We start from the raw sequence: 27,365 nt of genomic DNA, 5'->3' as shown, positions 1-27,365 counted from the left end.
TACGTCATTCACGCCCACTGCAAAGCGGAAACCCCTACCTTTGTGGGTTTGAAGTAAACCCTTATTAGAAGCTATGGTAACGACGCACATCTGAGCAAAAGTCCATGCATGTATTGATTCAGCAACTGATGTCACCCTCGGTTATATAAACAATCTCCACACTACCCATAAATATGATGGCAATCCCTATCCTGCAGAATACGTACTCAATTGAAACGGGAGAAGACAGAACACTCCAAAGCAATGTTTTTGATGTACTTTCCTTGACGATATTGTACACAAAAAAAAAAAAAAATGGTATTCTGCTGGATCCTACAAAAAACTCTGCCCCACTCCGCAAATAGTAAAAAAAAGACCATGAAAATAATATGATCACCTTTTTATTCCTCATATTCACAAGTAAAAAACCAATGAGAATATAATAAATAATGACTAGAGAAGACCAAGAATAACAAACAAATTCTATTCACAGTGGTGAACTGGAGATGCTGGCTATGAGGTGCATGGAAGACAGCACCACCTCTCAATTAACTGGAGCAGCCATTCAAGCAGGTTTGGAGGTTCATCTGTGGTAGCAGGAGGGACTGGTAATTCTGGAGGCAAATGGCGGTGGAACGCATTCACTGCAGCCACCACACCATCTTCATTCTCTACTTGTTTTGCTAGTTCCATAGCTCGTAACTTAACCTTCAAAAACCATCAGAAGAAAGACAAGATGACGAGAAATAAAATATAAAGCAAATATGTCAGCAGGATAGATAAATTAGGAGAACTGTTCTAACAATTTTTAAAGCTAAGCCAATTATTATCTGCTACTTGTAATGGTCCGATGTGTTCGTAAACTTCTTGCGAGCAGAACTTATTCTAGCCGCATTAGTTGTGTCATGTAGGAGCGTGTGCGTGCGTGCATGTACGTTGGTGTAAGTATGCACTTACCATTCAACTATCTGTAGCACAAGTTTCTGAGATTAGCTAAGCAAACTATGTTTCCTGATTTTGGTAACAAGTTCATACAATATTTGTGGTTCAATGCATGAGCGCAGCTTCTAAATGTAACAATCAAATAAGTAGATTCAGCGTTACACTGCCAAAAGCATGTTCTTTCAAGCTTCATCACTAATAATTAATTGCTTGTGCGACCAGTGGCAAAAAACGTCTACCACTTGACTTTTAATTTCAACTTAAAATAAGAAGACTGGTGAAACTGATTTCTATGAAGGAACTGTGCACTAACTATCCACATTCTGATGTCATTTATGCATTAAACAGAGAATCAAACAGTATTGTTACCTCTGGCTCCAACATAAATCTTATGGCATTTGAAAGGCGTTCAACATTAAGCTCAGATATGGGAATTGGCGTAGGTCCCACTTCTTTTGCAGAAATCCTATCACCCCAGAAAAACTGGTCCCCGAAGAAAGGCACAATGGTTGTTGGACACTGGAATAATAAAGCAATGAGTCAGAATGATTCCACATATGCTCAACTTATATGTGCATACGATGGAATATACCAAGAAAGAAGCAGGTTATGTGTAACTTAAAGCAGCAAGGATGGTTTTTTACAAGCAGACACTAATTAATTTCTATCGAGGCATCATATATGAAACTTCAGTAATCATAACCGTCAAGCCCTCTCATGTTATATGACATGGGCCCTTCAAATCACCTTTTTACCAATCATTACCATAATAAATAAATGGACAGATCATAATATGCATGATATGCTAGCAAATGATGTCACATACAAACTATAACTGTTACAGACCACACACGGTGAATCACAGAATTATTGAGTTTGTGCACTAATTCCAGGAAAAAGAATTAACTGCTCATCAAACTGAAAATACAAAAGCAAATTTCCTTGCGAACGTAAGTGGTGGTGGCAGATCACAATATGTTTCACCAACTCGTAAAGCACAAATTTTGTAGTGAAACTCTCTGCTTGTACACTATTACTAAGAAAGAATCAGGTTGTGCGCGACTTAACGCAGCAAGGATGGTTTTTATATCAAGAAAATGCTAATTAATTTATATCAAGGCATCATTTATAAGACTTTACTAACCATAACCGTCAAGCCCTCTCATGTTATATGGCACGGGCTCTCTAAATCACTTTTTGACCAATCATTACTAAAAATGAATGGACGGATCATAATACAATTATGCATGATATATTAGCACATGATGTCGTATATAAACTACAACTATTGCCAGACCACACTCAGTGAATCAAAGAATCATGGAGTTTGTGCATTAAATTTCCGGAAAAAGAATTAGCCGCTCATCAAACAGAAAATACAAAAGCAAATTTCCTAGTGGATGTAAGTGGTTGTGGCAGATCACAAGCTTGTGAAGCACAAGTTTGATGGTGAAACCCTCCGGTATCGGAAAGATGTGGTTGGTGCTTGCACTAAGACAGAAGCCTATGAAGCTGGATAACCTCAGTGATGATATGAGTGTTTTGATGCGATGGAGTTTGCTTCTTTAAATTTTATTGACAGTTGCACCTTGTTTCTAATCAATATACTACCAGTTGCTCTTTTTCTGAAAATGATTTTATTAATTTCCGATGCATTCTTGGAACATAAGTGCAAGAGACTCAAGTGTGGTCAACTAGCACCCATGTCTAGGAATTTGCATTGCTTCATGGATGTGTAGTCCAGAGAAATATAAATATAAATGCATATATACACATATATGAAATTGGATACTGAATAATAGGAAAAGGTTTTGAAAAGAAATCATTACCCCAGCCCTTAAACCTGTAGCTGTTGTACCAGCTCCACCATGATGAACCTAAGTATTTAAAGGAAAAAAAAAACAATCAAGATGTCAGTAAGAGGAGAAAAAATGGTTTTGTCCAAAGACGCTGGCTAGTAGCTAGCTTGCAGGTTTTCTCATCATTTTGAAGAACAAAAAATAGCATAAAATTTTGATATGAATTGGCAATCAGCCAATCAGATGCATAGAAAGGCAAAAAAATAGCAGCAGAAATGATGAACTGGATTTGTCACTAAGGAACCAGCTATACATTAACTAAACAGCAGATTGTAAAAAATCATACTGTTCCAGATGCAATCCAATGAAATAAAACTTCAAGATGTAGCATCTTAATATGGATAACTTGTTACCGCTTATTCCATATATTCTAATGTTCCATAGATTCATGTACATTAGTTTCCAGAAATACAATGTGATGGAAGCCAGACACTTGAATGCAATGTTACCAGCAATACCTCATCCATGCATTAAAAGAAAAAGGTCCATCTAAACAATCAGATCTGGATGTGTCAGATTTTCCAGACTCCTCCAAAACCAAAGATGCCAAAATAATGACATTAAATTTTTGGCTAAAGACAAAACAATAAGATTATAATAATGAAGATAATATGTTACAGTTTTCATTTTACTAGTAAATAGTTCGTTTCATTTGTAAAAGATATTAATTAGAATGGCAAAACATTGAATATGAGAACTGTTAGTCAAACAAATTTCGCAACTCACCACTGCAGCACACCGAGGGAACAACCAGTCATGAGGGCAATCCTCAACAAGATAGACATCCACAGGAACTTCAGAAACTGCATAAATGAGATCGATGGATTAGAAGATAGTTAATTGGAGAATGTATAATCAGTCAAATTTCTATACACCACATACCAATGACAATTGACAGGAGGGGACAACATATAAAAATCATGTCATGACTAATATGTATCTACATACATGTGTGCAATATAGTAAATATACATACATATGCCCACAAAACACACAAATTGATATAATATATTTTACAGAACCACTTTCATAGATAATGGTAAACTAAGGATATTTTTGGTTGCAAGGAAATACATGGAAAAGGAAAAGGAAAACTAAGACTTTTCCATGAAAATGGAAAAGTTTTCTAGCAAACTAGTAATAAGTTTTCCAAATTTGTTAGTTTTGTAATGAAGCAAACAAATGGAAAAATAGATTTCCCAAGAAATGAGGTTTCCAGGCAGTTTTCCTTGCATCCAAACATATCCCTATAGGACAATAAGTTCGGTTCATGATGATGGATAAACAGCATAGGATTCTTATGCATGGTCATGAGGCAAGACTGAGGTTTTAAGTTTGGTCTAAACCAATCCACTTTGGCTGAAAAGCATTGGTTTTCACCAAGGCCAAACTTTAATATTTATTGCCACAATTATATTATTTGTTTATTTTTTTAAGCACATGACTCTTGATGTTTCTTCTTATTCTGGCTTTACTGAGTTAAAAAGAAGAGAGAGATAACAACCATACTGGATGGGCTGAGGATTCAAAGATGCTTAGGGCAATTTTTTACAAAGGCCATTTTGAACAACTAAGTATAGACCTTTCACGATAATAACATCTTTTTGTTAACATAAAATAATATAGTATTGTACACTTGCATGCATTTGATTAAATAGCAATTAACATCAAAAATAAGAGAGAGAAATTCCCTGATACAAAATATTTGCGAGTTCTACAAAAAGATGAAGAGAAAATTTGAATGCACTAGGCACTACAAAACTACATAATTGCTAAATAAAATAAATCTTCGAAAAGCCGAGTTCAAGAAGTACATAACATATAGATATATTCATAGTACAAATAGTAATATCTTGAGTTTCACTTATATGTAAATATTTTTTTGTTTAAAATTGTTAAAACCACACAAATAAAGAACCTATAGCATAAAATAATCTAAATGGTGGGTCATAACTTTTCTTGGTTTCTTCTATTCTTCTTCATTTTTTTTTTCAAACTTTTTCTGACTGAAAGCGAAACTTGGAAATTGCCATAACTGAAAGTTCACAGCGCCAGCCGAAACCAAAACCAAGTCTTCAAACCTTGGGCAACACTAGATTGCAGTAGAGAGACACAATAAAAGAGGGATTCAATTAACTGTGCTAAGAATCTGAAAAGCTAGTAATGGCATCGTAGATGATAACCATTGCAGCTTATTAACGAGGATGAAATTAGAAATCATAACTCAAATCGACTAAAATATCTAAACAACATTTGAGGTCAAGATTTCTTTCCAGATGCATAACCGAACTCATTTTAGATGTTGCATGAGACAATATTTAGTAAAAGAATGACCCATAGTTACAAGATTATCAAAAGACCAACCATAGCAGTAACTTATGACAAAAAGTCTGCATATATCAACCTGGTCAAAGCTTAGTTGGCACTTCAACTTCATATGCGAAAACAAGAGCAAGAAAGTACTTACTGCTTCCAAGATCTCCCCATCCACGGTCAATAATACCCCTTTGTCCGGTTTCCTTCAGCGCCTCCAGAATAATGGATGTTATCTTCTTTGAGTCTTCAAGAGGCTTAATGAAAACCAAATTACTCACATTATGAAATATCATTTACAGATTTTTCAAACAAATAACACAAGAAGCAATTAAGAGCTTGTTTGGATGCCAAAAGATCTTATTGGCCTGGTAAGATTTGGTGGTGGCTCATATTTTGATATATAATGGAATCCAAGTGAGAGAGAAGTTGGAGGAGCTGATCACAACTAATCTTGATTTCTAGGAACCTTCCACCGTCGTTTTAAACTAGAAGCTGGCACCATCTAGACCTTATCAGACGATAAACTCTCCTGGCATCCAAACATGCCCTAAGAGTCTCTTAAATGGATAGAGCTGGGAAGGACTTCCAAATGGGCAAATAACAGACTCAATATGCCTAGGTAAGAAAATCGGATGGAAATAAAGGTACTGCATAGACAGAATTTCTTAAGCATATAACATTTGTAGACAAAAAAGGAACAATGAAATGGATATAAATTTTTTTCCTGAAGACAAGCAACCTAAACGGAAATAGTGAGACAAATAGCATGTTCCTTAATGTCCATGCTTCTCTATGTATTTATTGCATCTGTACATTACTTTGCCACCATCCACATTGTTTTTGTGTGAAACTTTGTCTGTTGGATGCATGAGTGCGTGTGCATGTGCGTGGATATGCATGCGAGCGCACAAGTGACATCAACTAATTGGTATGCTATAGCACACTATGATAGATAATTGTATGTAGCATAACAATTAGAACTAATTCAAACCAAAGATTTTAATATTGGTACATTGGGGCAGATCAGTTGTCCCCATACTGATACATGGTATAGGCGGTATACCGACTTCAGCAATGTATCATGTGCTGATACAGGGGCATAGCATATTATACCGACCAAACTGGAAAGGTAACATTAGAGGTTCATACTGTGAGGACCCGTGCAAGCGTGTGTTTAGTCCTACATCGGTTATTCACTGGGTAGATCTTGGATACTTATATAGGATCAAGGAACTCAACTAATAACCTTCCGGCTAGCCATTTTAGGTGAGGTTCTGGGTTGTTACAAATGGTATTAGAGCGGACCCGGTCTATAACCTATGTGGACTAGGGGACACTGCAGCACAGATCCATTGGGGCTGACCATGGGCCAATCGTGGTGTTTGTGATTAGATTTGAATAGATTTGAACCCTTAGCCTGACGAGGACGTCAGGGCTTGAATGGGGGGAGTATGTGAGGACCCATGCGAGCGTGTGTTTAGTCCCACATCGGTTATTCGCTGGGTAGATCTTGGGTACTTATACAGGATCAAGGAACCCAACTAATAACCTTCTGGCTAGCCATTTTGGGTGAGATCCTGGGTTGTTACACATACCCTGACAAAAGTTGACTTTAGGTCATGATTGGACGTTAGAGCAATAGTGTAGTATTTTTCTCTTTTTCAAAGAAGGATAGCCAGGGAAAATTGCATAGTCAAAAGGTTTTGTAGTGTATATGCATTTAGCATAATAAAGTATGTCTTAAAGAATTTCAATAAAGGAGTTTAAAAAATAGTCTAAATCCTCTAATCAAGTTTTCTTAATATCTTTCTGTATCTTTTAAATTTCTACCAACAGTTTTAACTATGTGTAACTGTGGATTCTAGTCAAGTGTTGGCACAGCAAAGTATGTTGCATATCTAAAAACGAGTAGCTCAAATGTGCACAACAGAACTAAAAACTTTGAATCCTTCCATCTCACTGCACTTAAATAAAATTAGAAGGAATTGTACTAAATATTTACCATAAGAAAAACAAGCCCACAATTCCTCTATTATAATATTAAAAAAAATTGATTTGTCAGGTAGAATCCAAAACAGCAAAATTACCATGTAACAGAAGACTGTCGACAATCAAGTTGCTTCAACAAAAAGTGAAATACACTATGATCATGCTTATCATAAACGATAATAACCATAAAATGATGCTCTAGTACTTGGAATTAACATATATCAGAAAATTATAGATGAATTCATATTAAGAATGATTGGAGAATGAGGACCCATAAAGCTAGCACCAAATATTTGGGAAAAAGGTTAGGTGGTTATGGTTATAGATAAATTCATATCAAGGCAATAAAGCGCATGGCATCCAATGAATCATAAGACTAACTATATCTTAGTTAGACAGCTGAATATCTTATTTAAATATCAATTGGCATCCAGTCAGGGGAAAGTTTGCTTGAACCTTCTTTTCTATCCTCTGTCTCTAACAGAGCCCTCAAACCAAAGCATCCATTAGAAAGCATACCGTGCAGATCAGCAAATGGATTTAACCAACAATGACAAACATCAGAGCATCTTTTTCACCAAAAGAACACAACTGTTAAGGTCTCTGCTCCTTTCAGATCATTCAACGAAGACTCAAACTAGCTCCAATCAATGCTAACTTAGTTACATTCGGTAGCACTTAATTATAGCAAAGAATCCATTTTAACCCCCTTTTGGCAAAAATTAGTATGAAGACAATATGTAGATATTTTTTAGGATTTTTTACATCTATACCTTTCTAAATATATGAAATTGCATGAATACCCTCGTAAAATTACTATTTGAATGTAAATCCTTCTTTTTTTTTCTTTTTTGCATATGTATATGTACCATCTAAAGTTGTTAAAAAATAAACAACTTAAAACTAAAATAACTGAAATACCCTTATGGGTAGATATGCAAAAAAAAGTTATAAGGGTATACACACAAATAGTAACTTTACAAGGGTATTTATGCAATTTCTCATATTTAGAAGAGTATACATTCAAAAAATTCATTAAAAAAAAATCAAAACTCTGCTGGAACTTGTTAAGTCCTTTATGATTCAGTTGGATCGACAAGTTAAAACAAGATTGAGCCACATTGTCAATTTTATTTTTTAAGATCATGACTCGGTCAAGTTGGAATATTAGGTGATCATTTTGGTAATGCTATTTTTCATTTAATTTTGACATAATTATCATTATTGAATCTATAACATCTATATATTCTTCATTATTTTTAAAAGATTAAAGCATATAAAATTTAAATTAATTATAGATGCTTAGATTAGTAAAATATTTTTTAGTGATTTGTAAATGTTGAGTTGTATGTTTTTGAGTTGATATTAACAATGAGATCATATGACATGATAATACTAATCTTTTTTTGCCATCTTTTTTTTATTAAAATTATCTTTATTGAATTTTGATAATTTTTTATTGATTTTTTTAAAGTGTATACCCTTCTAAATATGCGTAATTGCATGAACATCCCTGCAAAGTTGCTATTTACATGTGTATCATTATAAAGTTTTCTTTTTCCGCATCTATCTGTAAAGGTATTTCAGTCATTTTAAATTTAAATCGTTTATTTTTTAACGGCGTTAGATAGTATAGGTACATATATAAAAAAGAAAGAAAAAGAAGGCTATATATGCAAAATAAGTATTTTATAAGGGTATACATGCAAATAGTAATTTTACGAGGGTATTCATACAATTTTGCATATATTCGAGGGTATACATGCAAAAACCTCTATTTTTTATACCTTAGCTGCATTGGACAATCACAGGAATCCAAAAAAAGCCCACTTCAAATAATCTGCTTTAATTGTATTTACAAATGAACTCATCTATTTACTATTGCTGCTTGAAATACTAGCTTAAATAGTTTTAGTGCAAATGGATGCCATTTAACCGTTGTCAAGGATTGAAGTCTTTAAACATAGACCAGTAGAAATAAAGGTCTAAAAGAAGTTCAGGTGTGCCAAAAGTATTAACCAGCATGTGGCGGAGATAGTCATTTCACTTTAGTTAGAAACTTAGAATATATTCAATCACAACAGAGAAAAAAACCACAGCCTCAAGTAAAAAATAGAGTGCAAGTACAATGCAATTCCAAACTTGAATGCCCATCTTAAAACTTTGCTGAGGTAATCTGCTACTTCTACCATGGTTTTCACAAATTCTAAAAGCAAACTACACTACAATCAGATAATTAGATTTAAGTTGATGTAAACATCATAGAAGACAACTAGCCTATTGAAGTATATCAACATGGAGCCTTTTTCTTTAGCAGGAAACATACCATGCTACCAAACCCTATGTATATAGGTTTTGTTCCCCGTTGAATCCATTGTGTGAACTCCTTTGGTGGTTGATACTTTGTTCCAAGGTTCAGGAAACAAAAACCAACAACATCCACTAAGACACCCCAATCTGCAAATGATTAAATGAAATAAGTCTAGTTAGTTAGAAAATTGGGGGTTTTAGAAGAAGGAAACAAATCAATACTGAGACAATCCACTAAGCAAAAAAATTCCAGCAGCATATAAAAGCCAAATGTTTGACAGCCTGTTTCAGAGAACATGGTGCAAAGCATGAATCGTCTCGATGTTACTTAGTTAGCAGAGGGAGAGTAGCACTTGAACAGACTTCAGACATACTATCATGATATTTAAAGATCTTGAAGTTATAACATGCAAGAGAGAAATGTGAAGTTTATTTCTCATGCTAATTTATGTGATTCCAAAATGCTCAGTTAGCGATAAACTGAACCAGCTCACTAGCCATAGTTTCCTTGGCTCATAATCCTGGATGCTCCCTACCCCACCTCTTAAGTGCTAGAAAATTATTAATTTCAACTGTACTGTCGCAATAAAGTAAAAATAATTTGGCATGACAATATGTTATTATTTGACAAGCAATCAACGCCAGTGCAGCAGAAACTTTGTCAATGTGGGATGAAAAGGATGAACTACTTACAGGTGGACCTCAAAAGGGTTGTTGGGATACACAGTAATAACCGCATATAATTTTCTTTCAAGTTATCTTGTGGAGAAAAAGTCTGCAGTCAGCTATAAGAACATCTCAAGTAAGCTAAGATAGTTGTATGAGCATAGATAAAGTCTTTTGTTTTTATTTTTTCCTTCCCACTTGACTAACAAGACGTGCTATAGAATTTCTGAAGATGATAAAATAACATATATACATACAGAGAAACTTAGAAGCAGATTGTTGAAATTCAAAGAAGATGAAAATGAATAACATCAACACCACTTCCAATCCAAAACTAACCCAAAATGGCTTGGTCTACTTGGAACTGAAGTCATTTTGATTACCTAAGATCTAAAAATATGAGTATTTCAGATATATACATAAGATATAGATCATACAAGACCACTTGGAACTGAAGTCATTTTGATTACCTAAGATCTAAAAATATGAGTATTTCAGATATATACATAAGATATAGATCATACAAGACCCGATCCAACCTGAACTGACCCAAAACTGATATAATATTCATCCAAGGTTTTAAATACTAGTGGGACAGTAGGATGCCCCATTGTCCCAAGTGTCTAGATGGGGCACCATCCTAAGTGTCTGGATGGGCCAGCGCAGATCGAGAAATGGACCGAGACGGGATGGGACATCCACCGTCCCGAGGGTCAATACATTGGGTGTCTCGCTCCATGGAAAAATCGAGACGGTCCCATTCCACACTATTTAAAACTTTGGTTTCATCCATCCTGATCATCCTAAAATTTAAGAAATTATGGTGTTAGCGATAATCTTATGTCATTAGTCATCAATTTTTTTTCTTAAAGACAACTTTTATGTGGTTCCTAAGAAGACATATGCAAGGCTTGTTGATAATGCTTGCTTGCTGTAACTATTGATTTCACGTGTGTGTAGTATGCAATTAAGTAACCAACCTATACATGTTTCAGTCATTTGTGATTGGGTTACTACCGACCCAATTTGACTGAAAGACCTGATGGATCGATTAAACATATCTTACAGCAATCCAACCACCAAGGAGATGGTCAGGCCTGATTCAAATTTGATCTGATTCAAATAAAAATCATGATTGGAAAACCAAATCCAACCTACCAGCTTGCAGATTAGTGATGCTTTAATGTATGACAAAGAACTAATAACATAAAAGTCCTGGACATTGTAAAGGTGAGGGACTAAAAAGAATAGCAATTTAGATTGAAAAAGTTTGTCAAGGATAAAATGAATAAGGAGGGAAGTCATAAATAGAACAAGCAACTGGTTGGTGCATAAATGAACAGCTAGGACCAAAGGATGGTGAGAAGACAATTTACTGGAGGAAGAGACTCAGAGAAAGAACATTTAGATGAATCAAAAGTAGACTTGGAGGAAATATCAGCTAGAGAGAAGGTAACTATATGATGATTTGATAAGGAAAGCTTAAGTAAAGCCAGCTACAAAATACATGGGCTCCAAAGAACATGAGAGAAGCTGGACTAATACGCACTTGACTAGCTTTTTCTTGAGATTGTTAAGATGAAGAAAATGCTTGACCATAGAAAAGATATTGCAATGCAACCAAAAGCAATTGCCCTTTTTCAAGTCAGGTATTACTAATACAGATGCTCCATAATGTCTGAGACATCTGTGTTTAGGTTCAACTTGTACTGATAGAATTTAGTCCACATACATGCAAGCATACGCAGAGACTTGTGCACAGAAATCTATGCATTGTGAATTTGCATGCATGCATGCTTGTGTGGTATAGAGAGTACGCAGTACGCCACCAGTACCGGTACCGGTACCAAACTGTTACGGTACGCTCGGTGCCGTCCGGTTCGGTACGGTACAACATAGCATGATTCTAATGCAAATTACATGATGAGCATTTCAAATGAATCAACACCCTTTATCATAATTAATTCAAAATACCTAAAGAGCAAACGTTAAATGCTCTGATCGTTAGTTGCACATTTCTAAAGGAAAGATATAACTTAAGTATCCAGAGTCCCAGACCTATAAAATTTTGGTTCACGTGTCTCAAAGATGCTTAGATTCTGCAAAGTGTTGCTAATTTTTGATTTATAATGCCCATAATGCAAAAGTTTAAACCTAGATCAATCAATATCATTCATTTTAAAACCCCTACATACATGGTTGAGAAGCCTTAATCATGATTTGCCATGTGAATTCTCATATTAATCCATATTATTCTTTGCAAATATAGCATGATTTGTTGTAAGAGACTACTCAACTATACATGCATTCACGCACATACTTCAGTCAGTTAATTCATCATTCTACACTAAAAGTGAGCTGGACTCCTACTTAATTTATCATTCTACACTAAAAATGAGCTGGACTCCAACCAACAGGATTTGAGCCTAAAAAACTTTTGTTGAAATACACAATGAAGTCATGTAAATCAAATAACCACCCCATTAATCGTGATCTGCAATTACCTAAGAAACCAAAAGCCAAATGCTTTGGAGGTTACATTTGAGTCAAAGTGGACATAAAATAGGCAGTATTGATAAAATTTGAATTCCAAATGTATTGTAGGCAATATTAACTGAGAACAGTCCACACCACCAATCATGATATACACATCTTAAGGCACAAGTTGATCCAATTTTCAACAACTTTTAAACCATAAATCATCAAACTATTGTATCTTGTGATGGAAAATGCCCATTTTGTGGTCACTTGATTAACAGGTAAGAAACTTCGAAATATTCGATTTGATTTTTAGGCAAACTTGATGTCAAAACATGATTGATGATTTAAATTCTTAATTTAAATAACTAATCATGTATACTGCACCGATGGAATTTGGTTTCAAATCCAACCTGTAGAACAGATCAGTCACATATATAGAAATTTATTATACATGTCATAAATTTATAAACACATATACTTGAGTACAGACACACCAACTTAATCATGCCTTGTTATCAAAATGGATGATGAGGCATTCATACAGATGATCCATACCATTCATAATGATCTACAAATATATATGCTTAAAAACAACTGCAAGTGTCTTACAGATTTATCACCTATGCATCGTGATTTAACTAAATGATTTTTTCAGAACATAGGACAAATCATTTTTTAGATCTATGGTTTGGAACTATCAAGACCATGCATTTTGGTCAATATGTATTTCAAGATATATAAAAATATGATTAACATGATGCATGGTGCAAGTCATTGTTGAGCACCCACTAGCATTTTACACTAGGCATAAGCCGCATAACCATGTTAATTCACTGGGAACATCCCCTACACATATTTAAGTATCTGCATATGTACGTACTCGATGTTTTAAATACCAGCCAATACAAGGTGTACCCATACTGGCCAGTGCAAGTTGTACCACACAAATCCAGTATGGTACTGGAATTTTGGGTACTTCATACATCCTTGTACTGCCGGCTCCAACAACATACCCTGTGTCAGTACAGAGGCATATCATGTCACACCAACCATACCAGTGTCTTGTAATGAGAACTAAAACATTGTGTATCATGTGTATCTATGTGCATATACATATGTATTTACACTATATATTTTAGTTTAGAAACTACAGTAAATGACGGAGCAATTAGGTTTTCCTCACAAATAGATCAGTGTGACGAACACAACTAACCATTGCGGATAAACCATATTTGTCAACAAAGAAAATAACCAACTTGAGTAACATTATAGTAAAGAATGCATGTGAACATGTTGAATAGGAGAAACATAAAGAAATTTGCTTCCAGCATTTCTTAGGAAAGAACTATGAAAGGCTAACCATCCATTATACATAGTAACAGCCAAAGAGCCAACTTACCACTTGGTTTTGGCACAATGGAGGGGCTCCACATGTATCCTGTTGGCAAATGTGATATGGACCCATGATATGTACTGAAGTAAGCGATAGGAGGCAATTTCAACTTCCTTTTTCTAAAGTCATTGATGAATCCCCTAATACCCCACCATACTAACAAATCCACAATAATATATGATAGCTGGAGAACAAAGGGTATAATTAATTGACTGGTTTTTATGGGGAAAAAGTCTAAACAACAAAACGAATAAGTCAAATGAATGAGAGCATACCTTATATGCTGCACTCTGAGGCACACGCGCCAATGGATGTGGAAACTCATTAGTTGGCCTGCCTATAAATGTGAGAAGTGAGAAGGTGCATCATTACCAATAATGTAGGTATCTAACAAAGTAGAGCTGCTTCATAAAGCAATATGACTAAAGAAGACAACCCATGCTCAAAGTTCTCGAGCCCAAGACGTTAGGAGGCAAGGTCCGCCGAACCAGTACCGGTACGGGTAGGGCGTGTTGGTTCCGTATTGGCACATTCATTTTTTTTGAGTTTTCAAGAATATTTAATTGGTAATCACTCTTTTTGAACTTTTTCAATAATTTTAAGTATAATTTGATGCTTTTTAGCTATTGTTTTAATATTTTTTTTGGTATTTTTTGATATTTCTATGATTCGGATTTAACCTAAATGATGTATTTTATTGTTTTAAAATGATACAAATCATAAAATAATTAATAAAATGTTGCATGCTACAAGGAACAACATAAAATATCCTCAAATCAAGTAGTGGCGTGAAAATTCTAAAATAATACAATCAATTACATTCATTTAAAGTATAACATGCACAACGATATCTAAAATCGGATCGAGTAGCGATGGCTCTCGTAGATATCCAGATCATTATCATAGTCAAGAGGCACATCAATCCACCCTTCTAACCAAACGACATTGTAGTCTTATACGTTCATCTCATAAGGAACGCGCGCCAGTTTAGAAGTCCATATACAACATGTCTAAGGAAACAAACATCATGTTTGGTTATTCAAAATATTCACATATACCTATTAATTCAATTAGTATTTTAGTTACAATCTTTTAATAAAGACAAGAGCAGGATTTTAATTAATGATTGTAAAAATATGAAAGTTTTCCTTTGACAAGCTTGCATATTTTACTACTCAAGACTTATTAGTATTAAGTAATTTAAAAGCCATGTAACCAAACAAATTATAGAAAATGGAATCGCATATGTTTTAATGTCTAAATGGTTTAATCAAGTCAGTCTTTCTGATCCAATAGACTGTATAATTCATATTATGGATCTAATTCCTATCTTCCTGACCATTCCCTATCCAAACATGTGATCCAAATCATTTAGGACCATTTTAATCTAGATCGTAAGATCCAGATTATCAATTATAAGATTTTAATAACGATACCAACGATCAACTCAAAACCCTATTTAATGATCTTAAAACTTGTAAATACTTATTAAAAGCTCACTGAAGACAATAAGAGTTACAAAATATTGAAAAAAAAAGCCTACAAGAAGGGCATCTCAATATTGTGCTCATTTAAGAAGCTTAAGAAAAGGCCCATTTAGGAGGTTCAAAAGACCTCAAAAATCATTAAAACCAACAAAAAATCCTAAAAGTTAAAAAAAAATAAAAAGACGGGTTTGGAGGCTTCCCCATAAGGTATAGAGATGCTAGCCTATCTTGAGTGTCAGGACAACAGCATTCCGACACCATACCAACACAGGATCAAACTAAGATGGGTGCCAATACCAGGTCCTGAATCGGTATAGACAATAAAGAAAGCCCTGTAGTAATGAATTTAGCATGCTTAATGCATTTCAGATTGTTAAAATCAGCAACCTTTCAAATTTTACATGGCAAACAATGACATTTTAGTAAAAAAGTTTATGTGTATATAACATTCAATGAAATTGAACAAAAAGAGATTGTAGCATCCATAGTGCTAGTGGAAATTGACTAACAATGGATTAGAAAGTTAAAGCATATAATACATTAGGAACCAGAAAGTAATATGGACTCACGTCCAAGGCATTGTAAAGAAAATGTGGAGAGGAACACCAAGAGCTTCAGCAACATGTGCATGTCCTGCAGGCATGACCAAATACTTGAAAATCAGGGTAAAAATCTTCAAACAAATTTTGCATGCTGCATATAAAGATGTTTAGTTGCTTTAAATTAAAATATTGATTGATGGGATCATGAAAATAAGATCTCTAAATATCTGTACAGAAGTAGTGATCATCTTCCTCCTTGAGATGTAATATATGCAAGCTTTGCGCTTGTCAGATGAGGGTGAGCCATAATTGGTTCATATGATAAAATTGAAGATTATGCATGCAGTCCGGGAACACTTTGGGGTGAACACCCATCCGAACAAGTAGGGTTATGGTTATCATGACTCATTAAGCCTATTAAGGCATATGTTCTTCATTGATGTGCTCAAAAAAAGTACCTGAAAATTTTACAAAGACAAACTAGAAAAATATATTCTCTGCAATACTCATGGTGTGTATAAATGTTTAACATAGACACAAGCTTCCAACCTCTCCAAACTTAAAAAAAAAACTGGTGCAATAAGAATGATAGGCCAATTCCTTGTGGAGCATAGATGTCACCTAATTTATTATAAAATGGGTCAAATGGTAATGAGAGAATCTGCACAGCAAAGTAACTGCATAATCGCAATAGCAGTAGTTGGTGTTTGAATTTCACAAAAAATAATACATGGTGGCATGTGATTATAAATGAAATGAAGTCTATATGAAACAAAATACTGCCAAATACTCATTAAAGTGAGATAATGAAAATATAAACAAGTGCATAATTGTGAGAAGTGATTTTTTAGTCCATTATTTAATTGATCATAACAATCACCATAACCTAGAGCAAGGTCTGCCGAACCGGTACTGAGATCCGTACTGGTCGGCGGATTCAGCGGGCAGGTCGGTACGGTACCGTATCGGAACAGGTCAGCTCGGTACAGGCCGAACTGGGCGGTTTGGTCCGGTTCGGTCGACCTTGACCTAGAGGGTATGCAAAAGCATCCTTAGCTCTAAATTCCATGATAAATATTTGTACCAGTACTAATTAAGAAGCAACACAAACACACACACACACACACACACACATAGAGAGAGAGAGAGAGAGAGAGAGAGAGTGATGGGTGCAAAAAACTGTATTTCACATTAGCATCAATCTCACCATAAGCAGGAGGATTCGCAATAATTGCTTGAGCTTTAAAAGGTGCCCCAGAATCCAAATCAGGTTCTGTACATGCTGAAAGGAGAGAATTAATAATTTCCTTCAGCTGTTTCCGCTGTATAGATATTTCCGCTGGTCCAGCTAGTAGGAAACCCTTGTTTCTTGCCATATCTGTTATTTATAAATATTTAGACTTAATAAAGCAGATAAACTGAAGACTAGCTATAATATTATTAAGGATAGACAAGAAAATGATGAGAAATATGTTCTATCAATGCTCCATTAAGAGTTACTTAAAACAACATTAACTAGACACTTCAGAAACGGGAAGCAATATCAAACTTGATGACTTTCACTAAAAGAAATGACTGGATGAAACCAAGAAAGAACTGGATGAAACCAAGAAAGAACCCCTTAGTCCATAAACTTCAATATCATGTGTTTTCATATTTTTCAAAATGAATATGAAAATCTATTTTTTTCCAGATTTTTAATATCCTATAGCCTTTCAAATTGCTCTTAAATTTTGCAAGTTTGGGAAGATTTTCATTAAAAAATAAAAAAGTTGTCTCACATAGTACTTTAGCCTTTCACTAGTCTGTAAACTTCAATATCATGCATTTTCATATTCTCAAAAAGCATAAGAAAATCTATTTTTCCAGATTTATAATATACTTTAGCCTTTCATATTGTTCTTAAATTTTGCAAGTTTGGGAAGACTTATCATAAAAAAAATGTTGTCACACAGAGTACACAAACCACTTGGAAAACTAGACAATTCTCCAGCTAAAACACAAGATGGAAAAAGTGGGAAATCACTTTATAATTATCAAATGTGATAAATTATAAAGATCATAGGAAGAATATTTGACCAATCATAAGACTAATTATAAACAAGAAATGTAATGATGCATATCAAAGAAATTTGATACACTCTAGGAACCCTTACATCCAGCCATGATTCGAGGATCACCACCCAAAGGGTAAAATTCAACACCAGCCGACTTCACAAAATTACGGAAATTAACATGAGTTGCCAATCGAACACGATGACCAAACTCCTGCAGGAAAACATAGCACTGCATTAATTAAAAACAAAAATACCAAAAAGAAACAGCTACAACCACATTTATGGATAACAGAAAATATATGCATATGGCGAAGACCAACTACACTATCTTTTTTCAGCTACTGTGAATATTGCTATCTTTAGAGCAAGAAGCTAAATACCAGATTTATCTTATGAAGCTAACAGACCATATGAAGAAATGGCTTTATAAAGAAATGCCCAGTATTAAAATCCCATATCGTAGGGACAAGTTTAGTTATATTTTCCTCCATATTAAATGCTACAAACTACTCAATCAAATATAGCATAGATTTCTTTGAGATATTCGTGCGAGACAAGAGAGAGAGATAGATAGAGAGAGAGAGAGAGAGAGAGAGAGAGAGAGAGAGAGATTTTATCAGCCTGCCAAATAATTCGAGAAAGCAAGCATCGTCATAGTCATAATCCACCATTAATTAATATGTGAGAAGTTCTAATGGTGTCAATCAATTGCTAGTTGGTGTACGCAACTCAATATATATGGTCATACTTTAGATTTTTTCCCTACCTGCTGGTGTAGCATAGAATGCATAACATTTGAAGGAAACCATGTCATAGATAATATCTCCATTTTTCACATACCAAAGTCATGATATGGGATAATAACTCCACATGCTAAGAGACAAGAGAAAAACACCATGCCAACATAAAGAATCCTCCGAGAGGTGGTAGTACATCCTGGGAGTTGCGAACATATTCTTCTCACTATGAGTTTGTCTTATGTGAAATGAAGATCCATGTCAATCTTAGCTATCAAATGAGATAAACAAATAGGTCTTACATTATCTATTTGGATTAGCTTTATGATTCATGTTTACTATCTAGCCTAAGCTACTCCCAATGGATTTAAAAGCCAGCAGGTGGGTATTGGTACCATCGGTACTACACCCTTCTGATCAATAACTGGAATTGGTACAAATGCCAAAACATTGAAACCATCCACATCAGTGCATACTGACTGTATCAATTAGTGTCAACTGTTTTTCTTTTTTTTGATGTCGTCAGTTTTGGTACATACTATTGGTACCGGAATCATAGCAATCCGATGGAAAAATGCTATGAGGTTCAATACCAGTATCTAAAACCTTGAGAAAGATTCAATATTAATCTAAATACTCCCATATTTCTACTTCCGCTGTACAACCTTCTGCACTAATTTGAATCCCCTCTTTAGCATGCCAATTCCGACTTTCTCTCTGAATCAAACCACTCCATATCTACAATATTAAGCCATTTTGCCCCCTAGCAATCATTAAAACAAGACTCACACTGACCCCTCTGAGCATGTAAGTGTGTGTGAATGTGCCATTGTGGCATGCAGAAGGCCATATAGTAGACTGATCGGCTTTACAATACTTTCATCATTTGAAATATGAACACCAACATATTTTAGTGGGTGCCTACTTAGTCTGTTTAAGAAGCATTCATGCAAAAAAATCACAAATGTGGTCAGCTCATCTTAACATCATCTAGTGTTGCTCCCAAAATCCTAATCCATTTATCACTAGGGCTCATATTACACTGACAACATTTTTCTTTCGGTCTCTAACATGAAAGATCTGAAAATATCATATCACCATAACAATAGAATCATCAGCATTGCAAATTTGACATCCTCATTCACATATGAAGTTAAGCATCGTCACTCTCAACCGCAAACTTAATAGATTCATCTGTCCATGCTATCAAAATGTGGTACCAAGTTATTCAGTTTGCAGTACTCGGTATTCCTGAGACATGAGATCCAGTCCTACCAAAACGATGCATGACCATCGAAAATGTGATGATCAAGATTGCATAGAAATAACACTTAATTGTAAGATACTCACTTGAAAAATCCTTTTCTAGACCGCTAAAGACAGAAGTAGACAAAATTAAATGAAGAAGAGGACAGGTGGGTTATTCCTGAAAACAAGCAAGCTAAAGTATCCAATCAAGCAAAACATAAGAGAAGCAACATCAGAATGCAATGCTGTTATCTGCTCAACAATCCTACTTCTGATGTCACCCCTGCCTCTCGCTCCCAGTGGAATAAACAACTATTATCCATCCAATTCTAGGATATATCGTGAAAGATTTTTCCTTGAGATGCCCAGAAGGAATGACCGATTATAAAAGCAGGCGGCAGGGAATGAAAGGACTCCTGTATAGAAATTCTTTCCAGCTAGGGGCAGGCCATCTATTCCTGCTTTACTTTCTTCAAGATACCTTAGATCTTTTTTTCTCGTTCAAGGAGATAGTAGGAGTCAAATACTGGATGTTGAATTCTAGAAAGATGATAGGAAGGCGACGCTGTAATCAGGTATTGATGAAAGCTGTCAGGAATAGCCAGTTAGCAACATACAACTGAAGTGCATCCAATGTCAAGCTTGTCCATCCCTACATTGGATCGAGAATCAATGATGCACCAACAATCAATAGTTTCTAGTGCCATCCTAATCAGGAAACCAAGTTCCTTTCTAAATGATTAAATCGCTGACTAAATTGCAATTGTGGCCTCAGAGAGGAATGTATTTCTTAATCAGTATTGCTCCATGCTACATGTCCTTTCAAACACTCAGTTAAACTCTAAACTACAAGGTTTATTGGTAATTAAAAAAGCTTCTCCAATTTGCTATTATCCTGAATATTGCCAAGTAACCCATGAAACATGAATCCACCCAGCAGTCCACCCACTCACATGCATACATACATATACACAAACATGCATATATTCATAAATACATATACATGCATTCACATATATGTACATGCATACACAAAAAATAACAACCAAAAACCTCATTTATGGGCTATACCAATCATTGTTCATGTTTTCTCCTGAAACGCCCTGTTCCAACTAATGTAATTCTGCTTATATTCCTTAACCCTATGTACACAAGGTTTGGTGAACAACATAATTTATTTAGCCGATATTTTATAATGCTAAGATCATAGGCTTGAATTTCAAGCAAGTTGGGGAACAAAAACAGAATTAAACTGAAACAAAATGTAACTTATTAGGGTCTGTCCCTGGTCAAAGAATTGTTCTGATGTACCATACAAGCTAAACAAATGCTACAGCCATGTTCTTGCACCAAAGACACATTTTAACTTTCAAGCCCATAACTAGTTCTCCATCCTCCAAAACTCTACTATTGAAGTTATTATAATTAGGAACAAAATACAGAGGAAACCCCAGAGGAAATTTATAGAAGAAGAATTGAAAGAAATAGGAAGAGACTAAGAAATGTTTGGTTAAGTAATAAAAGGAATTAAAGACATCTTTCATGCTTTTCATGGTGGGGGGAGGGGGGGGGGGTGGCTCTTCTATTAACAATACAAACACTTGGATAAAACTCAAAGGTAAATTTAAACAAAATTTCAATGCTTTGAGACATGACTTTGGATTGGATTAAACAGTTAAGTTGGATTCCCAAAGGAAGCACCAGACAAACAGGTGAGGCTTTCATGCTTGTTTATGATTATATGTCTATGATACTTTTGTTTCTTATAAGCACAAATATCAAGCTAATTCACAATATGTTGCTGGTAATAAGAAAAAGAAATGTAGACACTGAACCATTTTTGTTCTCAGGCCTGAGTGATACCAAGATTTCAAACCTTGTCAAAAGGCCAATATGGCTTTTGTCAACCCCAATATAAAATTATTTGAGTTGTATTTACATTTTTCTACAAGTAAATGTTAGATGATTTTAATTTCTTTTTTTTGAGAGAACAAACTTAAAAATTACAAAAATCACTCACAGATCAGCATAATTTGACTGCTGGTAAGTAATGCCGCAAGGCTTCAAGTTTGCATGTATAATCATGCCAGAATGACCAAGTGGACTCAAGAGAGTAAACAAAAGTTGAAAGCATCCATGTATTACAGTATCATGGAGGATTTTGGTATACATGCCTGGAGTCTCTTTGCAAAAGCTATAAAAGGCTGAACATCTCCTCTTGTTCCAACGACAAGCATTACAATCTTCAATTTTGGGACCGACTTGCTGAATTCAAAGACAGTATTCTCAACATCTGTTGGTGTAGCATCAACGGCATCAAGCTCCAGTAGCTCTGATGCTACAGGCGCACTACGAGCTACATCCACCTCCACTGTACCATCATTCTGGATCTTCACTAGGTTCTCAATGATCTTTTTCTGAAACATTTTAGATAATTCATTAACTACAAAAGAAGGAAAAATTGAACTTTGAAAGTATATATAATTTAATAAATAAGAAAAACCAATATATGGAAGCTTTTCTTTGATACAGTGTGGAAATGTTTAAATTCCCTAGAGACATAGAAAAGACAAATAACGACCAGGAAAATGGATAAGCATAAGGAGAAAGGCATACTGGAATATCATTTCCAGAACAGGTAAAAAACAACAGTAAATGGTATGTTATATTCAACATATCATATGCACCAATAAGTGAAGGCAAAGTGCTAAGCAGGATCTTCCTAGTCTCTGCAAATGTGCTGCATCCAATATCACATCTTGAAAAAATACACATTACCTTTTCACATGCAAGTTTAGATATAAAGAGAAAGTATTAATTTATAGACATATAAGCGCATTACTGCAATCACATCAAAAGATTATTGTCTGAAGATATTTACCTTTTCATTCTCTGATAATCTATCCAATTTCAAGTCGTACTTTGGGGTTTCCTTTTTTTCCATCTTGGATCTAGGAAAAGAAAGCTCTGGACCTTTAACTAGAATACTACTACTATTAGATCGCACCGGTGCAGAATTACAATGCTCCAAGCCTGAAAGTAGAAGTTAAAAGATGGAATAGTATATTAAAGGACTATGCAGACACAAATAAAAGAATTTAACTTTTTGGGTAAATTTACACATAAAAGTTAGATTCGAGCATAATGCATTAAAAATGTGAAATATATATGCCGCATGCACTCTCTACCAGAATAGAATTGCAATCAATTGTGTCAGATAACGAGTTCATAGACTACTTAAAATGCCTGTGAGAGATTACAACAACAAACAAAATCTTTCTAGCATAACCACTCGAGCATGTTATCAGGTATCCAGAATGAAGAGTTTTCTAATCTCTTTCCAGAAGAATTGAAGCCTCGATCGTACCAATCTATGATAAAAAAGATGGATATTTGATATAGAGGATCTGCACCATTGGTTATGGTCCATATCACAAAAACTACTTTGAAACCAAAATCATGTCTTTTGAACGCCCATCAAGTGGTTCAAAAATATATTGTTTTAATGGCTCAATATGATGTTTTGCATGATATATGGTTTGGAAACATACAAATCTATTGAATATTGATACATGTTTGATTTATGAGGTGTAGATCATGATCAACTATGGATTTTTAATTTATATGCCCTATGATGCAGTTTGGCATACTAACACCATCACAACCTTTGATGTATGTGCCCGTTTGATGTATGGGCAAGACAGCAAGAGGCTTCCAAAACACCCAATTTTTGGTTTCTTGGCAATTTGTATGACGTAGATCATGATAGATGGTGTGGATATTCAATTTAGAATGACCATGATTTATGGTCTGGAAGCATGCAAATCTATTGAATATATATATATATATATATTAATGATGACGAGTAGATCATGATCAATGGTATGGATTCTTAATCTATATGTCCTATTATATAGTTTGGCATGCTAGCACTATCACAACCATCAATGTCCATGAACATTCAATGTATGGTTAGGAGGCTTCCAAAACATCTAATTTTTGTTTTCTTCATAGTTTCCATGATGTAGATCATGATAGACGGTGTGGATTCTCAATTTAGAATGCCCAGCATCAATTTTAAATTGGTAATATTGAGGCTTCAATCCTTTGGAAGGAGAGTAGTGAACTCCTCACATATATGGTATTTAGGTTTATGTATTGCAAGATATAACAATCAAACCTCATATTACTTTTCTATGGAATTACGTATTAATGGTTGTTGCATTTTCCAAGCATATATCTGATCCTACAAGGCCTGAGAGCATTTTATGATTGTTCCTGCACTTCATATTGACTGTCTAGGGTTGAATGTCCAGTTCATGGCTAAGAGAACTTTGGGTACGCAAGGGATCTTCCAATGAAAACTCAAAGGCCAGTTTGTTGGGAGTGCTATTTTATTGAGTATGCAATTCAAGCTCATGCAACCAAGGAACATTCTTCTATTGTTCACTCGAATTTACAATGTGTCCAGCAAGTAATGACAAATAGCTATAAAGGTTTGGTAAAAGGAGCTGCCTCATTAAAAATAAACAAATGATAGTCCAAGGGGCAAATTTAAGCACAGTTGCCTTTGTCAAACCATGATGAAATACTGTGAGCTTAGATACATATGATACAATAGGATGTTGAGAATGTATCATTAAAATAAAAACTTCTACACATCCAAACCAATAAGAATAAGAAAGGTCCATAACTAAAATTTGATTATCAGAAATTACCAGTTGGCCCTCTGGTTGTTGGAGAGAAATGGTATTATATGATCGCTATTTTGGAGAAAGAAAATACTAGTGTGAAAAAAATTACTTGCAAAGTTATAGTGTATGTCATTGTTGCCTACTACTATGCTACAACAAATTGGAAAGGGCGAAAAGGATACATGATCTTACTCTTTTACCAACTGAGAATTTCCCAAGAAAAGACACAAATGCTATTGTATGAACAAGCATGCACAATGGATTATACGTTTGAAGGATCATGAAACAAAAAGCAACAAAAAAGATCTGGACTGAAGTAGCTATGCAATATTAGGAGGCACTTAATAGTACAAACATACAGATAAACACATTGCCAAATTGTGGCGTTTGAAGTGACTGACATGCGCTGGTGAAGAAGGCACATCAACAAAAGATAAAAGAGTAAAAAGTACAAGTATGGTTATCTTAGTAAAATCTTAGTGAGATATCTTATAAACCAGAGGATAGGATAAACAAGAACTATTAGAAGTGCCATGGCCGCATACACCATGGTCCACGGGGAGCATTATCGGCACACGTGATTTCCAACATGAAGGGGCGAACAGGGGTAAGAGAAGAACACCAGCACAACCTGTCAAAGGAGCTTTATAGGCACTTCTATCGGCTCTGGACATGGTTAGGAACCATTAGCAAGATTGAACCCACAAATGTACAGACGATTTAAGAAAAGTCTTATTGCCATATTTTGCATAATGGGTAGTGTGTAATTCAATAAGTACAATTTTAACTCGGAAACTCAAAATCATTATATTTTAAAAGAAGCAAACTGGAAAATCACTTAAAGGAGCATTTGTTATGACTGGAATAGAGTGCTTATGCATGTGATACTGTGCAACGCACCATTTCAGCTAGAAATTAGTTGTGGGCAGTGACTATGTAGATGACTTGAAATGCTTGTCCAGCATTTCCTGACCTTCTTGTACCATGCTACAATGCAGTTTGACAAATATAATCATCTTCCGAGTGATTGCATCACAGCTAAGTTGTATGTCAATTCTTGGCGAAGTTACAGTTTACGGAATCATATGGCCCCCACATGGAACTTAAATCATAAGATTTCATATCTACTCCAACTATCATGAGAACAAAATCTACTACACCATGTCTGTTAGGAAACAAACCTGAATTAGGCGATGACTCAGAGCCCGGCTCCTTCAATCCAGAAACATCCAAATCCAAAGAATTGCAGGAGGCCGACACCCTCGATCCAGAAACACTTGAATGCAACGAATTGGCCAAAGAATACCCAACCCCTTCTAAACGAGAAGAACCACCAGTTCCCTCCTTCACCCCTACCTCCCTTGATGTTTCCAAATTAATTATCAAACCCTTCTTCGCCAAGCCGCAATCATCTAAACCCACAGCCACCCCGCAATCATCAAAACTCACTCCCACCCCGTTGCTCGCCATTTCGTCCGCCGCGGTCGCATCAAAGCATCAAACTCCACCGTCCCAGCTGCCAAACCATCAGATTTCCAAAAACAGACACTCCAAGATCAAGACAACAACAAAACTGAATTGAAACAGAGTAGTAGAGCAACTCTTACCTAACGTTAAAGAATCGCCCCCCTCGCAACTACCAGTCAAATATATATTATCACCACCAAGAATCAGGCGCAGTGCTCCACCACCGTGGAAAACCCTCCGAGGAGCGAGCCTCTCGGCTTCTCCGCCGGCTCTCGAAACCCTAGAAATAAACTGCTCGAGATCGTGAGAGAGGGGGATTTGAGGGGGGGGGGGGTTAGAGGGCTCAGGGGAAACGGAGGAGGAACCGAGAAACGTTTGGGGGTGGGGAATAGAAAGTCTTGATCCCTGACGATCCCTTTCACACGGAGAGGGGAGGAGAGGCGGAGCGAGAGGCGCGGGAAGAAGTCCGCCGTCAAATTTATTACGGTCGGGGAGGAAGAAGACGGCGTGGTGCGGGCCGCCGGGTTTTATCCGGATCACGAACGGGTCTGTAACGGTTCCTGTCCGGTGCCCCGGCAGGACAGATGGGACGGGTGGTCAATGAGCTCGAGATCCGTTCATGCGTGAGCGGAGCCGGTCGAATCAATGGGAATTAGTTAAGGTGGTCCGGCGGAGGAGAGTAATCGTCGAGCGGGGCGCGGCCGTGGGGAGCGTGACTCTCGCGCGCTCTCCTTCCAAGATTTCGGGTTTTTGTTCTTTTGCGTTGGATCGTTGGAATGCATACCGCAGTAGAATGGGCGGTGCGTCACGTGTGGATGGAGCAACTCGGCTGTGGGCATCCGTTTGGCCGTGCTGTCCTTTTCTTTTGGAAAAATTTTTCTTTTTTTAGTTATTTTGTATAAATATCTTCCTAAAATTAATATTTATATGTATATTCTTTTATTTTGCTACTCTATTTTTTTTCTTATTTTTGCATACGTACTCATGCCATCTAACGCCATTACAAAATTAACCGTTTCAAATTAAAATAACTAAAATACTCTTAATGGATAGACATGCAAACAGAAACATTTATAAGGGATCGTGATCACAATTCTGATGGCAGGAGAAAAAGACAAAGACAATAGCATAATTTCAAAAAATTATTTTTATTTTTAATTAATATAAATATGATTTTTTTAATACCATTAGAACAATC

The 27,365-nt window shown here is 35.6% G+C and overlaps 1 protein-coding gene across 1 annotated transcript; it reads right to left on the bottom strand.

Annotated features, from left to right (window-relative positions):
* Positions 1–223: 223 nt before the first annotated feature.
* Positions 224–26,897, bottom strand: LOC103704362 (sterol 3-beta-glucosyltransferase UGT80B1). The gene is made up of 15 exons (XM_008787617.4): positions 26,308–26,897; positions 25,882–26,216; positions 22,888–23,039; positions 22,181–22,423; positions 18,121–18,232; positions 17,172–17,342; positions 15,992–16,055; positions 14,211–14,268; positions 13,942–14,119; positions 9,412–9,542; positions 5,248–5,350; positions 3,507–3,583; positions 2,751–2,798; positions 1,291–1,440; positions 224–687 (listed from the first exon to the last, which is right to left on the bottom strand). Exons 2-15 carry the CDS (start codon positions 26,168–26,170, stop codon positions 493–495), a joined length of 1,971 nt encoding a protein of 656 aa, XP_008785839.3. The 5' UTR covers positions 26,171–26,216; positions 26,308–26,897; the 3' UTR covers positions 224–492.
* Between the last annotated feature and the right edge of the window lie 468 nt (positions 26,898–27,365).

This window comes from Phoenix dactylifera, chromosome 1, assembly GCF_009389715.1.
Source record: "Phoenix dactylifera cultivar Barhee BC4 chromosome 1, palm_55x_up_171113_PBpolish2nd_filt_p, whole genome shotgun sequence".
Lineage (NCBI taxonomy): Eukaryota > Viridiplantae > Streptophyta > Magnoliopsida > Arecales > Arecaceae > Phoenix > Phoenix dactylifera.
This window is presented reverse-complemented; position numbering and strand designations above follow the sequence as displayed.

What these genes read in the sequence shown, in the direction of transcription:
- LOC103704362 (XM_008787617.4), bottom strand. Translation starts at nt 26,170, where the DNA reads ATGGCGAGCAACGGGGTGGGAGTGAGTTTTGATGATTGCGGGGTGGCT. An exon ending in ACATAGGGTTTGGTAGCATG is followed by an intron (nt 5,351 to 9,411) that starts GTATGTTTCCTG and finishes GTTTTCATTAAG; the next exon opens with CCTCTTGAAGACTCAAAGAA. An exon ending in TCCCTCGGTGTGCTGCAGTG is followed by an intron (nt 2,799 to 3,506) that starts GTGAGTTGCGAA and finishes TTAAATACTTAG; the next exon opens with GTTCATCATGGTGGAGCTGG.